General features: G+C 44.9%; 1 protein-coding gene across 1 annotated transcript in view; it reads left to right on the plus strand.

Annotated features, from left to right (window-relative positions):
• AASS (aminoadipate-semialdehyde synthase) overlaps positions 1-13,974 on the plus strand; it is a 187,155-nt gene that overhangs the window by 51,395 nt on the left and 121,786 nt on the right. The window contains exons 13-15 of the mRNA XM_082256068.1: positions 8,785-8,906; positions 9,980-10,109; positions 12,043-12,153. Coding sequence (XP_082112194.1) covers positions 8,785-8,906; positions 9,980-10,109; positions 12,043-12,153 — 363 coding nt within the window. The remainder of the gene's footprint in view (positions 1-8,784; positions 8,907-9,979; positions 10,110-12,042; positions 12,154-13,974) is intronic.

Raw genomic sequence — 13,974 nt, forward strand, 5'->3', positions numbered from 1 at the left:
CAATGACCAGCTATGCAGCATGCAGGAGAGCCACGCTCTCTTTACATTGATGTTTTCGCATCTGCATATGCTGCTTTTGGCCGCAAGGTTTTGCAGGCCGCTGTTGCAGAGGATTCTGCCTCTTAAGGGTGTAATTTTTTTGGTAGGTGAGCTCCAGTTGTTCCTAGTTGAGCTCTTTGGTTACCTGGTTGGCTTTAAGTCCTGTGGGGAATTCTGTTTTTTTTTTTTTTTTTTTTTTTTTGCTGTGTTTTTTTCCCACCCCTTTTGCTAACACTGCTTTGGGATGTCCCATCAGTCAATGAAGATATGAAGCTGTGTCTGTCGATGTACAAAAGAGAGAACTGGATTTTTTGTCTTACCGTAAAATCCTTTTCTCTGATGTTCATTGACGGACACAGCACCCACCCCTCTGTGGAGTTTGGTTATGTATTCTTCTGACACAGCTTGGTACAAAACTGAGATCCTATAGCAGGAAGTGGGAGTATACCCCCTGGGACTGCCCTATAGGCATAGTCAAGCTTTTTTAACCCTTTTCCGCCTAGTGTCCTACTCCTAAGGGGAGCAGCATAGCCCATCGGTCAATGAAGATATGAAGCTGTGTCCATCAATGAACATCAGAGAAAAGGATTTAACGGTAAGACAAAAATCCAGTTTTCTCTTGCGTCCTCCGACAGTCGCCGCCCACTCATACAGTCTTCACCAATGGGGTATTGACTTCCTCTCCGCAGGAGTAGCTAGGCAGAAGACTTGTTAAGAACAAAGCATTTACATAGTCACACCCATGGGAGCTGTCCCATTGGTCCAATACCCCCCTGCAATAGCCATCCCAACTCAGTTTGTCTTCTGCCTAGTTCAGGAGTAGATAGGCTTCCCTGTGCTAGGGCTACAGTCTCAGCCTTCTTCTATTTTATTTTCTGCAAATGTCATTTTTTCTTTGCATTACTAGCTGTTTTATTTTGTCAGCGTTAGTTAGTTGGATCTTCAGATGAAGACAGGCTATGTGTTAGCCCTGGCCTCGCAAACGACCCATCTCTGTCCTCAGGGATGCAGCCTGTGAGGTGGTTACCTCACCGGACACATTCATGGTTCGTCCATGCACTGCTGGTGTCCTGCGTTTTTCTGGCTGACGGCACTCCCCTGCCATCTGAGGGTGGGTGGTTTCCCGTTGATATGAGGCACCCCACGCCATCGAGTACAGGTAAGTACACTTCTGTGTGGGGCCTCTGTCTGGGGTCGGCAGTCCTGTGTGTCTGTGGTGTCCCCTATGTCTGTGCGTTTTGGGCTCCCTGATCCCGGTCCCTGCGGGGGTTTTTTCTCTCACAGCCAGCGCTGTGTGGATTTTTGGGGGTCCCTCTCCTGTGTCACTTTAGGGTGCTTGGAGGTACAGACACGTGCGGCGAGGTTAAAAACCGCCGGTCCGCCATTTTACGTGTGGGCAGCATGTCTGGCTTCACTATGGGCGCTTATACAGCATGGTATGTAGTGTATTTTGGCGCCTTGCGGCGCCATCTTGTGTGTGGCAAACGTTCGTTCCGAACACATGTCGGCGGCCATTTTACCGAAGCCTCCCATTACTTTCAATAGGCATCCATGTTTTCTTAGCCTGCAGCCTCAGTTCAGTCACTATCGGTGACATCACTTCCTTCCTTCACTCAGGAGCGACCGACTGCAGTGGTAACACACTTGTGGGGCTCTGTTCTGCTGTCCTTTTCCTCCCTTGTGCAATCTTCCTGGCTTTCAGTTTGTCCCTGCTCCACAGTCATTGTAGCGGTGTGCTGCGGGGTCCGCGGCACGCTTAAAGGGCCAGTACCTTACAAAAAAAAAAAACTTTTTTTGCAATGGAATGCCAGGACAGCAAATTCCCTCCAGCTTTGGTGGGGGATTCAAGTTCCTCTTAACCACTTAAGCCCCGGAGGATTTGGCTGCTAAACGACCAGGGGGTATTTTGCGATTCGGCACTGCGTGACTTTAACGGACAATTGCACGGTCGTGCGACGCTGTACCTAAACGAATTTGGCGTCCTTTTTTTCCCACAAACAGAGCTTTCTTTTGGCGGTATTTGATCACCTGTGCGATTTTTTTTGATCACGCGCTATAAACAAAAAAAGAGCGTAAATTTTGCAAAAATAGCAATATTTTTCACTTTTTTTTATATGAAATTCCCCCCCAAAAAAATGTAAAAATCAAATTTTTTTAACATTTTCGGCAAATTTGTTTTATGCTACCTATGTTTGGTAAAAAAAATCGCAAAAAGCGTATTTTGATTGGTTTGCGCAAAAGTTATTGCGTTTACTAACTAAGGGAAAGATTTTTGTCATTTTTGTTGTTTTTTTTTTTAACGCGTAATGGCGGCGATCTGCGATTTTTTTTTTTTTTTTTTTTTTGCGGTACTGCGACATTGCGGCGGACAGATCGGACCCTTGACTGACATTTTTGACACTTTTGGGGTTACCAGTGACATTTCTACAGTAATCAGTGCTATATATATGCACTGTTACTGTAAAAATACACTGGTAGTGAAGGGGTTAACTTTATTTGAGAGGGAGGGGCTGTGTGTGTCCCTAGGGGCGTGATTCTTACTGTGATTGGCTGTGGCTTCAGCTGTATGCAGAGTGATCAACGGATCTACATAGTAGATCCGTATGATCATCTCTCATACAGAGGGGAGAATGACAGGCAGCTTGTTTACACAAGCTGCCTGACTTTCTCCCTCTCCCCCGCCGATCGCAGAGAGGCCGGCGGACATCGGGTCCGCCGGTCACACGCGCGGGGGGGTCCGTGACCACGCGGGAGCGCGCCTCCGGCGGCGCGCGCTTGCTCCCTAGACCCTCACAAGCTAGTGACGTAGCCCTACGTCACTTTGCCTATGAGTGGCTGACCGCCGCCGTAGATAGTCGTGCGGCGGTCGGCAAGTGGTTAATCCTCTGCCCTGACTAATATGGCTGCTGTAGTGGCGACTTTGGTGTCCAAAATGAATGTGCTGATGACTGAACGTGCTGCTAGAAAAACGCCTAGGATTTCTTTTTCTTCTGATTCTGAATGTGACATGGTTGCTGTAGGTAGCGTGCCCCTTTCAGGGTCTCGCTCTTCTCAGGACCCGCAAGAGTCTGAGGGGGAGGCGGAGGTTACAGGGGTGGATGAATCCCCCCCCCTGGGACGCTCGAGGAACGCGCAGCTATGGATGCGCTGATTTCTGCCATTAAAGAAACACTACATTTAGAGGATGAGCCCAATCCTCCGGGCATTGTGTCCTCTTTTGGTACACACAGGACCCTCAGGACGGCGCAGGTTTTTCCTTGCTCCACTGAGTTTCATCACACAGTGAATGAGCAATGGCGCAATTTAAAACACACCTTCACGGTGTCTAAAAGGTTTCAACTTCTCTACCCTTTTGTGTCTACTACGGTTGCACGCTGGTGTGTGGCTCCTCAAGTGGATCACACTGTAGCCAGATTAAACAAGGCTACTCTGGTTCCCACCGAAGATTCTCCGGTATTTAGGGATCCTACGGATAGGAGGCTGGAATCTCTTGCCCGCCATGCCTACGTGGTGGCGGGTTCCATGCTAAAGCCTATTTTCGCCTCTGTCATGGCGGCTCAGGCTGTGGCGGATTGGACCAAGGTGCTAAGACGCACTCTCGTGGCTGATTCTGCCCCCCCCCCCCCACTACAGTGGAGATGGTGGACCAGATTTATCAAGGGGTCATGTATTTGTGCGATGCGGCCTTAAATGAGGCCCCATTGGCTGCGCGCCTGTCCAGTGTCGCGGTGATTAACCGTCGACTGATATGGTTGAAAAGCTGGTCGGCTGACCAGAAATCCAGAAAGACGGTGGCTGATATTCCCTATGCGGGGTCTCGCATTTTTGGAGACTCCCTGGATGAATTGGTTAAAGGAGTCACTGGGGGCAAGAGCACTCTGCTGCTCCAGAATCCTAAGGGCAAGTTTTTCCGCGGCAAGCGGGGTCCTGCCTTTAAACCTAATCAGGGGTCCTTTCGTGCCTTCAAGGTACAGTACAAGGGAAAACCCTTCAAGGGCCAGGGTGGCCAGAGAAAGCCCTGGGCTGGCAAACAAAAATCCGGCCAAGCTGGTGCGGCAGCTCAGTCCGCCTCTGCCTGAAGGGGCGCCCTCACCCATTTCAGGGGTCGGGGGACGTTTGCGCGGTTTCCTCCAACCTTGACTGCTCCGAGTTCCGGACAGGTGGGTTCAGGAAATCATTCGATCAGGGTACAAGATCGAATTTCTTTCACGGCCGGCAGACAGATTCTTTCCCTCAAATCTTCATTTGATCCCAGGGTGGTTACAAGACCTGCATCAAGCGGTACAGGATCTCCTCGCTCAGGGGGTAATCGTCCCGGTGCCTCATCGGGACAGGTTTCGGGGGTTTTACTCGAATCTGTTCACTGTGCCCAGAAAGGAGGGCAAAGTGCGTCCGATTCTGGACTTAAAACCTCTGAACCGCTTCGTGTGCGTTCGAAATTCCGCATGGAATCACTCCGCTTGGTGGTGGCCTCCCTGAGTCCGGGAGAATTCCTGGCCTCTATCGACCTGAAGGATGCGTATCTACACATCCCCATTTTCGAGGGTCATCAGAGGTACCTCCGGTTTGCTATTGCGGAGGATCATTATCAGTTTGTGGCGTTACCTTTTGGTCTCGCTTCGGCACCAAGGGTCTTTACCAAAGTGTTGGGGCCTGTTCTGGGACTGTTGCGGGCACAGGGCATTGCGGTCTTGGGATATCTGGACGATTTCCTGTTAGGGTCGAGTGCCAGTCAGAGCCTGTTGCACGATCTGTCCACTACGGTCCAGACGCTCCAGGAGTTTGGTTGGACCATCAACGTTCAGGAGTCGACCTTGTCTCCTTCGGTTCGTCTCCCATATTTGGGAATGATTGTGGACTCTGCTCAAGCAAAGGTGTTCTTACCAGAGGACAAGCTCCGGACCCTGCAGTCCGAGGTCAGGCCCCTCAGGGACAACGAATCCTCGTCACTCAGGACCTGTATGCGGTCCCTGGGGTTGATAGTGTCAGCCTTCGAGGCAATACCATTTTCACAGTTTCACACACGATCTCTCCAGGCGGAGATCCTGGCCAGGTGGGACAGACTACCTCAGTCCTTGGACCTGAGAGTGTCTGAGCCGCCAAACCAGAATGGATCTCTTGTGGTGGCTTCTGTCCCCGGCTGTGTCGGAACGGAAATCCTTCCGGCCGATTCTGTGGACGGTGATGACCACAGATGCCAGACTGTCGGGCTGGGGTGGTGTCCTGGGCAACCTGGCTGCCCAGGGCACTTGGCTGGAGGAGGAATCCTCCCTTCCGATAAACATTTTGGAATTAAGAGCGATCAGGCTGTGCCTGCTCCACTGGTCGGATCGTCTTCAGGGCCAATCTGTACGAGTGCAGACGGACAATGCCACTGCGGTGGCTTACATCAACCACCAAGGGGGCAACAGGAGTGCCCGGGCGGCCCAGGAGGTGACCAGTATTCTGTCTTGGGCCGAGAATCGTCCAGTCCCGGCGATATTGGCAGTTCACATTCCGGGTGTAGAGAATTGGCAGGCCGATTATCTGAGCCACCAGACCCTGGACCAGGGGGAATGGTACCTGCACCCGGAGGTGTTTCACATGCTGTGTGCGAGATGGGGATCCCCTGATGTGGATCTGTTCGCGTCTCGGCTGAACAACAATGTGGAAAGGTTCGTGGCAAGAACGCGCGATCCTCTGGCAGACGCCGCGGATGCGCTGGTGGTGCCTTGGCATCAGTATCGTCTGATATATGCCTTTCCTCCGATTCAGTTGTTGTCCAGGGTCCTTCACAGGTTGGCCTCGGAACCGACAGTGGTGATTCTGGTGGCGCCGGTCCTGGTACGCGGACATCGTTCCCCTGGCTGTCGAGCCTCCGTGGCGGCTGCCAATGTGAGAAGATCTACTGTCTCAGGGGCCGATCTTCCATCCTGCTTTACAGTCGCTGGCTTTAACGGCATGGCTGTTGAAAGCCAGGTCCTGACAGACAAGGGTCTTTCCTCGGAGGTCATTCCTACTTTACTCCAAGGCTAGAAAAGCCTCGTCTGGTAAGATTTATTACCATACATGGAAAGCTTATTTTGCCTGGTGTCCGGGGGCTTCTCTCCTCATTCTTACTCGGTGGCGAGAGTGCTGGCTTTCCTTCAGTCTGGTGTGGACCAGCGACTTGCGTTGGCCACGATTAAGGGCCAGTTATTTGCACTGGCTGTTCTTTTTCAGCGCCCTGTGGCATCTAATTAGTTACCTCTGCTGTCTAAGAAGGTTGCCTTTCTGGTGGCGATCACTTCGGCTCGCAGAGTGTCGGCATTGGCGGCGTTGTCCTGCCGCTCCCCTTACCTGGTGGTTCATAGGGATAAGGTGGTCTTGCGACCTAACCCGTCCTTTCTTCCAAAGGTGGTTTTGGATTTTCACCTTAATGAGGACATTGTTTTACCTTCGCTCTGTGCGAATCCTAAGCATCCTAAGGAGATTGCCTTGCATTCGTTGGATGTTGTCAGGGCGATCAGGGTTTACCTGTCATCGACCGAATCCTTTCGGAAATCGGATTCTCTTTTTGTCCTTCCTGAGGGACCTCGGAAGGGCATGGCTGCGTCTGCGGCGACCATTTCAAAATGGATCAGACAAACAATTGTTCAGGCCTATTCTTTGAAGGAACAGGTACCCCCCTTCCAGACCTATTCTTTGAAGGAACAGGTACCGCCCTTCCAGGCCTATTCTTTGAAGGAACGGGTACCGCCCTTCCCTGTCAAGGCGCACTCTACCAGGGTGGTGAGTATGTCCTGGGCCCTCCAGCATTAGGCTTCGGTGGCCCAGGTGTGCAAGGCTGCGACTTGGTCGTCAGTGCACACTTTTTCCAAGTTCTACAAAATTGATGTTCTGGCATCAGCTCATGCCTCCTTTGGCCACAAAGTTCTCTGTGCGGCAGTGCCGTAGGGGACCCTGTTTTTTTGCGGGTCCCTTGCTGTTGGGTTTGTTTTCCCCCTTGGTTGTTGCTCCTGTTGAGCTTTTTTTGTTGCCCAGGAGGTTCCCTTGCTGTTCATGTAAGGTTCCTTTCTCTGATGTGGGTACTGCGTTGCCTTTCTGGCGGTTGCGTTTCCCACCCCTCATGTCTAAACTGCTTTGGGACATCCCCATTGGTGAAAACTGTATGAGTGGGCGGCGACTGTCGGAGGACGTAAGAGAAAACCGAATTTTTGTAAAATCTTACCCTAAAATTCCTTTCTCTGAGTCCTCCGACAGTCGCCGCCCCCGCCCCTCTTTTTGGCGTTCTTGTACACTTAACTGCTTGCTACCAAACGGAGTTGGGATGGCTATTGCAGGGGGGTATTGGACCAGTGGGACAGCCCCCATGGGTGTGACTATGTAAATACTTTGTTCTTAACAAGTCTTATGCCTAGCTACTCCTGCGGAGAGGAAGTCAATACCCAATTGGTGAAGACTGTATGAGTGAGCGGCGACTGTCGGAGGACTCAGAGAAAGGAATTTTACGGTAAGATTTTACAAAAATTCCTTTTTTTTTTTTTTTTTTTTTTAGGTACTGCTTGGGCATGAATAATACTTCTAAATGTTCTCTATAACATAAGTCTACTTTTTAAATTCAGGTCCACTTTAAAGTCACAGCAAAAGTTAATGTCGTATCTAAACTTTATATAAAAAGCCCAGAAAGCGTACTTAAAAAAAATCCACTATTTTTTCCTTTTTTCAGTCATTTTGTCATTGGACCAATACATGAGATTTTCAATTAAGACAACCTCCTGCTTAATGTTTTTAGTTTAAATATTCTTTCAGTTAGTTTCTATGGTTACCTAGTTCAAATCCTAAAGACATATATTCTATATAGTATTTTTTTTTTTTTTTTATAATGCCTCCTAATGACGTTAAACTTGAACAGTTGTTACTTTGTGTGGTGTTACCTAGATAAATGACATTGATATTAGGGATTTGATAAAGGCAAAATAATGTCGTAGAGATACTGCTGTTAACAAGATGTAGATAGAATTGTATTGAAGCTATCAGATATACAGAGATTTAAAGAAATGATCTTGATAGTTGTATAAAACATATACTCAGTGGCTGAACATAAACATATGTGCACTGAAAAGATGGGGACATCAGTCAATGCTTTTTGTTGGCCTTGCCACTTTAACTATTGATTTTTGTCCTTGCCATTTTAGCCTCTACCTCTGCTTGCTCTAATAAATTTCTTAAACTGGCATAACTGTTGGCTTTGGAAATATCAACATATAAATATGATCTAAAAATATATTAAATATTATACTACATCTCCCGAGATGAGCAGGACAATCTATCTAGTTTTAGGGGGCGAATTCACACTAGCACAGACAGCTGCCGAATTGCTAGGGGACTGCGGTAGGGGATAGTGTGGTGTGAATCAGTGCATCACAGCGCTCCCTATTATTTTAATTTCTTTTCCACAGACTTTTTTTTACGTCACTGTACAATAGCACTATGCTGCTATATAGGTCCATGTAGTTCTTTACAGTGCACTGTGATAAAATGCAGCATGTCTCCATTTTATCTCACCAGGCTGTGTTGCAGTGTGCATGGAACACATAGAAAACAATTTTTGTTTTTTTTTGTGTTCTTGAAGTGACAGGCGTTTTACAGAGTAGTAAAATGCTTGTCACTGCACCATGTGGGAATTCAGTCCAAGTCTTATAGTCTTCTTCTTCTTTTTTTTTTTTTTTTTTTTCTTTGCACATGAAAGAATAAAAATGTAAAACAATTTTGTCTCAACCACAGAGAATATGCTCAACTGATGACAATGGGAACCAAGAAAAGGATACTGGTGCTCGGATCTGGTTATGTTTCTGGACCGGTTATAAGCTATCTCACAAGAGATCCTAATGTTGAGATAACTGCAGGTGATAATATGTGATCCTTCTTGTAGTTAATTGAAATGCTTGTATCTCTTCCTCTAAAGAAATTCTGTGCTTTGCCAGAACCATGAAAATAACAGGTTTTATTAATGCTCGTCAACGCTAGGTGTTCACACTTATTAGGTGCTAACACGTGTACCTCATGCTCTCACTATGCGCCACAGCTGCACCCAAAAGTTCCAGTATGATGATTTTGAATCCAAAAAAGTTGAAACTTGCCCAGGGCTATGCAAGGACCCTTCATGTAACAGTACTTGGACTTTGTCATGTGTTATACCAGACCATGTGTTTATATGTATGTATTTTGTCCTGAAAGATGTCTCCTCCCTCTTCCACTATGCAAATGAATCTGTACACGTGTGGTTTACTGCACTGATACGTCTTCTTTGATTTAATTGTCCCTAAGAATATCTAATTATGAAAATTTTCATCGGTCCAAAGGAAAAGGATGCTTTAAGATATATCAAGTACAATATGATTTGGATTAAAGTTTACCCCCCTTCCCTTTTCTTTTCTATACCCCCCTCCCAATGTGGGTTATCTTGTTGACAGGGTCTCTCTTAAATGATCTCTGTTGGAGAGGAGGATGCCACCTTTTTCTGAATGACAGACCCCCTAAGCTGTTGTCACACAACCATTTTATGAGGTTTTTGGTCATGTTACTGGCCAGCATTAGGGTCCAGACCAACCGTGTCCACGCCGGCTTCTTAATGTCATGACTGGTAATAGAAGGCATGAAATACTACACATACATTTGCTTGTAAAACTACTGATTCAGAATTTCAAGGTAAATATTTCATGCTTTCTATTACTCAAGTAAATTTGTTTGGGAGAGGCTTATTATGAATTTAAAAAAGAGATGGAGGTGTTTTTTGCAATAGGTCAATTTTAGTATTTTTTTATTTTTTAAGCATAGCATCATGCAATATGTGGCAGAAATGTTTACATTTTACTAGCTATGTGTTGCCAATTTACTGCACAACCATACACCGCAGTGTATTTTGATTATGATGGACACATTTTCATTTTCTGGAATCCTTTTTTTCCTCTTCTATCAGTTTCCATAATAAAAGATCAGGTGGATCACTTGGCAAAGAAGTACAACAACACAACACCACTTTCTATGGATGTCCTGAAGAGTGAAGAGAAGCTGTCTTCTTTAGTAAAGAAACATGATCTTGTTGTCAGGTTACTATCAGCTTGTTGTTTATAAGGAAGGACCTGCTTTTGTGAACACCCTTCTTTTAAAGCGATTGTTATTTATTTTGTTTAATAAGGTTTATTTTACAAACATGTCGTAACATTGTCGCAGTGGTTTTGCACAGAGCAGCCCCGATCCTCCTCTTCTCGGGTCCCCGCCAGTGGTCTGGGCACCTCCCACCGAGTGGTAATAAAGCAATCCACTTGCTTTTGGGCCATTCGTGCGTGCTCGTTCCCGAGCCAGCTCTCTGTGTCCATAAGACACAGTGCCGCTCAGCCCACCCCACCCGCTCCGGCTCTGCTGCATCTCAGCCAATCAGGAGGGAAAAACCAGGGAGAGCCTCAGGTCTCGCGCACATCTCTGGATCGAGATCGGCTCAGGTAAGTATTAGGACGGTAAAAAACCTTCAGCCTTTACAACCACTTTAATTTGTGTCCTATTGAGAGATAGCGAGAGACTATAAGACCAGTGCTCCTAACAAAATAACAGAAAACAAGGAAATGTTCATAGGGAAGGCCAAAAATTTTAGCCCAGTGTTCTGTATACTATAGATGTCTGCTACAGTTTCTAAGAGATTTAGTAACACAGGTACATCTTTCTTCTCCTTGTATCTAATACTTTGCACTCTTATTTATAAAAATGTTTCCAGAAAGGGTTACATTTGTTGCTCATAGCAGTCAGCCATGTTATTTAAGTATGGGATGGTAAAAGGAAGAATTGGTGTGCTCTGGGCAGTAGCGGTTCTTTTTTATAGACTCTGATCTGAAAGACCCCAAGCATCATCCAAGGCATAATAGCTTAGTGTAGATAATTGTGAAAAAACAAAATGTGGCAAAGACAATTTAATTGGTAATGTTGAAGAATAAAATAGAATAAACCTGAATAATGTATTAACAAAAATACTATCCAAAATGGTTTGCTTAAAGAACTATTTAACAAGGAAATAACACTTGTTAAACCCCTAGGGCACTCAGTACTTGTCCCCATCTAAATCCATAAGGGGCACCACAAAGACACATATATTGTAATACGTTTTTTGTTGATCTAAAAACAACAAAAATTAATAATGCATTTGCAAGTGCTCAATGTAGCACATCTTTTTCTCAAAAAGCAGCTGCAGGGGGATCATCCAGAAATGGAATAGCTCAGCCCCCCCTGCCTAGATATCTGTAAACACAAATCAACCGATTCGCTCAACCAATGGATTTCTGAGTTACCGCACCACTTGTGCAGTGTGGTCTCCTTATCTATCTTGTTTTCGTTTACTTGGAGTCCAGATCTGCAGCCAGCTATTCAGGGCACAACAAGTGGAAACGGTCAGCTTATGTTGTGAAAGATTGCAGCTGGAGAAAAGGGGTTTCACAAAAACACTGACAACCACAAAAGCCAATTACTACACTAGGCTGTCTCAGACAAGCATAGTACCTGGCTGTTGTCAGGTTGTGTTTTTGTGAATGACTCTACTTTTTCTCTAGCTACAGTCATTAAAAACACAAGTGGACATTTTCTATATATTACTTGCAGAAGTGTATTACTGCAGAATGGAGAGGGTGCAGGGCTCAGCTGTAACTCCACCCATACTTTTAGGATTAGAGCTACAGCCAGCAATACCAGAAAATAGAGCTTTATCTTATTGAACTTCCACAGCTCAGATCTTAATGGGAGCAAGTGCTGTAGGCACAGGCACCACGTTGAGATTTATCAAGCTTTGTTTTCTTCTTGTGATAGTTCTTGCTGGTAGGGACTTTGTTGCAGATGAAGATGTGTATACAGTATATTTTACTTACTTTATGTTACACCTTAGCTGAGGCAGCATGAGAAGACATAACATGTAGCAAAGTTTTATTAAGATGCTTCTTTTTATTTTTATTTTTCTTTTTATTTTTGTTCTCTGTTTCAATCTGCTTTCATGCCATTCAGTTTACTGCCCTATTCTGCACATCCGATAGTTGCAAGGAAATGCATCAAGGAGAAAGTAAACCTGGTGACTGCCAGCTATTTGACTCCTTCTATGAAAGAGCTGCAGCAAAGGTATGCTTCATTTATGGCAGTCTTTTCCTTCAGACTTGTCTTTTCTAATTCTGCAATCACAGCTTTCAAGGCAACAGTAATACAATTGTATCAGGGAGTTAGGAGAAACCATATACAATTAAATAAATATAAACTGTTTCAAGATAGCCTGAAGTGCATTTGTTGGTCATTCATGGATCTTATTGTGTTCTGTTTTCCTTTGTGTTGCATACCTTCTCAGTAGGTAAGTAGTTAAAATGGCACCTAACTGCACAGTGCTTCTTTTCTGTCATTTGTCTGGCATATAGTGCTCATGGCTTTGGTCTCACTCATCAGACTGCAATCCCCGCTGTCTAAGATTTCTGTAAAGATTAAATAAAGTTCCATTACTTTAAAGTGTAAAAAAAAAAAAACAAAACCCTTTGGTTGATCAATATACATTACAAGGATTTTACTAACTTTGTAGCAGATTCCTCCTGTTTATGCGGTTTGTTCCAATATGTCGTGCGGATACTGATTCGAAATGGGAGTGACTAATTAATTTTAATCAGCTGGTATACTTTTGTGTTCTGATGAAAGTGTCTGCATCCCTTAAGAAGTGATTAACTCTTAGCCTAGGTTTATGCTATTGTGTGCGCACATCACAGGTACACAGCCTATTTAGTGAATGGGCTGCTATACTTATGAGAAGCTTGAATACAAAAGTCCCAGACCCTTTTCTAAAATCATGCCGTGTGGAACCGCATGTTACTGCGGCATCATGCGGTTTTGCGCAAATGAAAATGCCCTGAATTTCTAATGCGTGGGGGTGCCCTTAGGAATTGATAGCAGCCCCTGCATCTGTTAAAGAGCAATGTGTTTTTTCCTGTGGGTTAGGAATGCGTGTCCCCATGAAAGTCAAGTTATCCTTTTTTAAGTTTGATCTATTGCATTTGTACATGGTAAGTGCTAAAATTGCATAATCAGGATACAACTATTCTCATAGTAATCCACCAAACACAGGCGATGACTTATCACTTTACTGGCCTGCTGCTGTGACCCTGTGGGCACTGTAACCAATCACAGCAGATCATATTAAAATTCAGAATACTTTTATTATTCCCAAAGGGAAATGATTGAACACTTCCTTTCAAGCCATCCATTGTGTATAATCGTGTTGCTAGCTGTGATTGGTCACAGTGATCACATGGTACAGACTGGGTCAATCACAGCCCATCTCTGCCATGTGATCAGCTGTGGCTAATCGCAAAAAAACAAACTGGAATCGATTTTAGTCAATAAAATGCTTGCATGTAGCAATAAAATTAATTCAAAATGAATTACAAAAAGTACTGATCACTTCCCAAGAGTAGTACAGTATTACAATGGTAACATTATATTGCTCTGGTCACAGTATGTTTTAAAAAAATAAATAAATAAAATAAAATATTGTGAAAAAATGGGAATTTTTTTTTTTCATACTGTCACAAGTCGGTGTCCCTGATCACTGCCACACCCGTTACATGGTGATGCTATACTGCACTGAAGACAGTATGTTTAAAAAAAAAAAAAAAAAAAAAAAACTATCCAAAAAATGACAAAGTTACAACTTCAAAAACTTGCCATGCCTCTTGCTAAATACCTTGGACTGCCTATATTCCAAAAAGGGCTAATTTGGGGGATATCTGTACGGTCCTGATATTTTTGGGCCTCAAGAAATGATAGGTTGTCAGTACATCAGGATTTATCAATTTTAAGATATACAGGTGCATCTTCTAATATTAGAATATCAAAAAGCTAATTATATATAGTGAAAATTAATTTTGATGATTAGGGCTTACAGGTAGTGAAAACCCAAAATTC

This window comes from Pelophylax lessonae (genome assembly GCF_965119305.1).
Source record: "Pelophylax lessonae genome assembly, chromosome: 4".
In the NCBI taxonomy this organism is placed as follows: domain Eukaryota; kingdom Metazoa; phylum Chordata; class Amphibia; order Anura; family Ranidae; genus Pelophylax; species Pelophylax lessonae.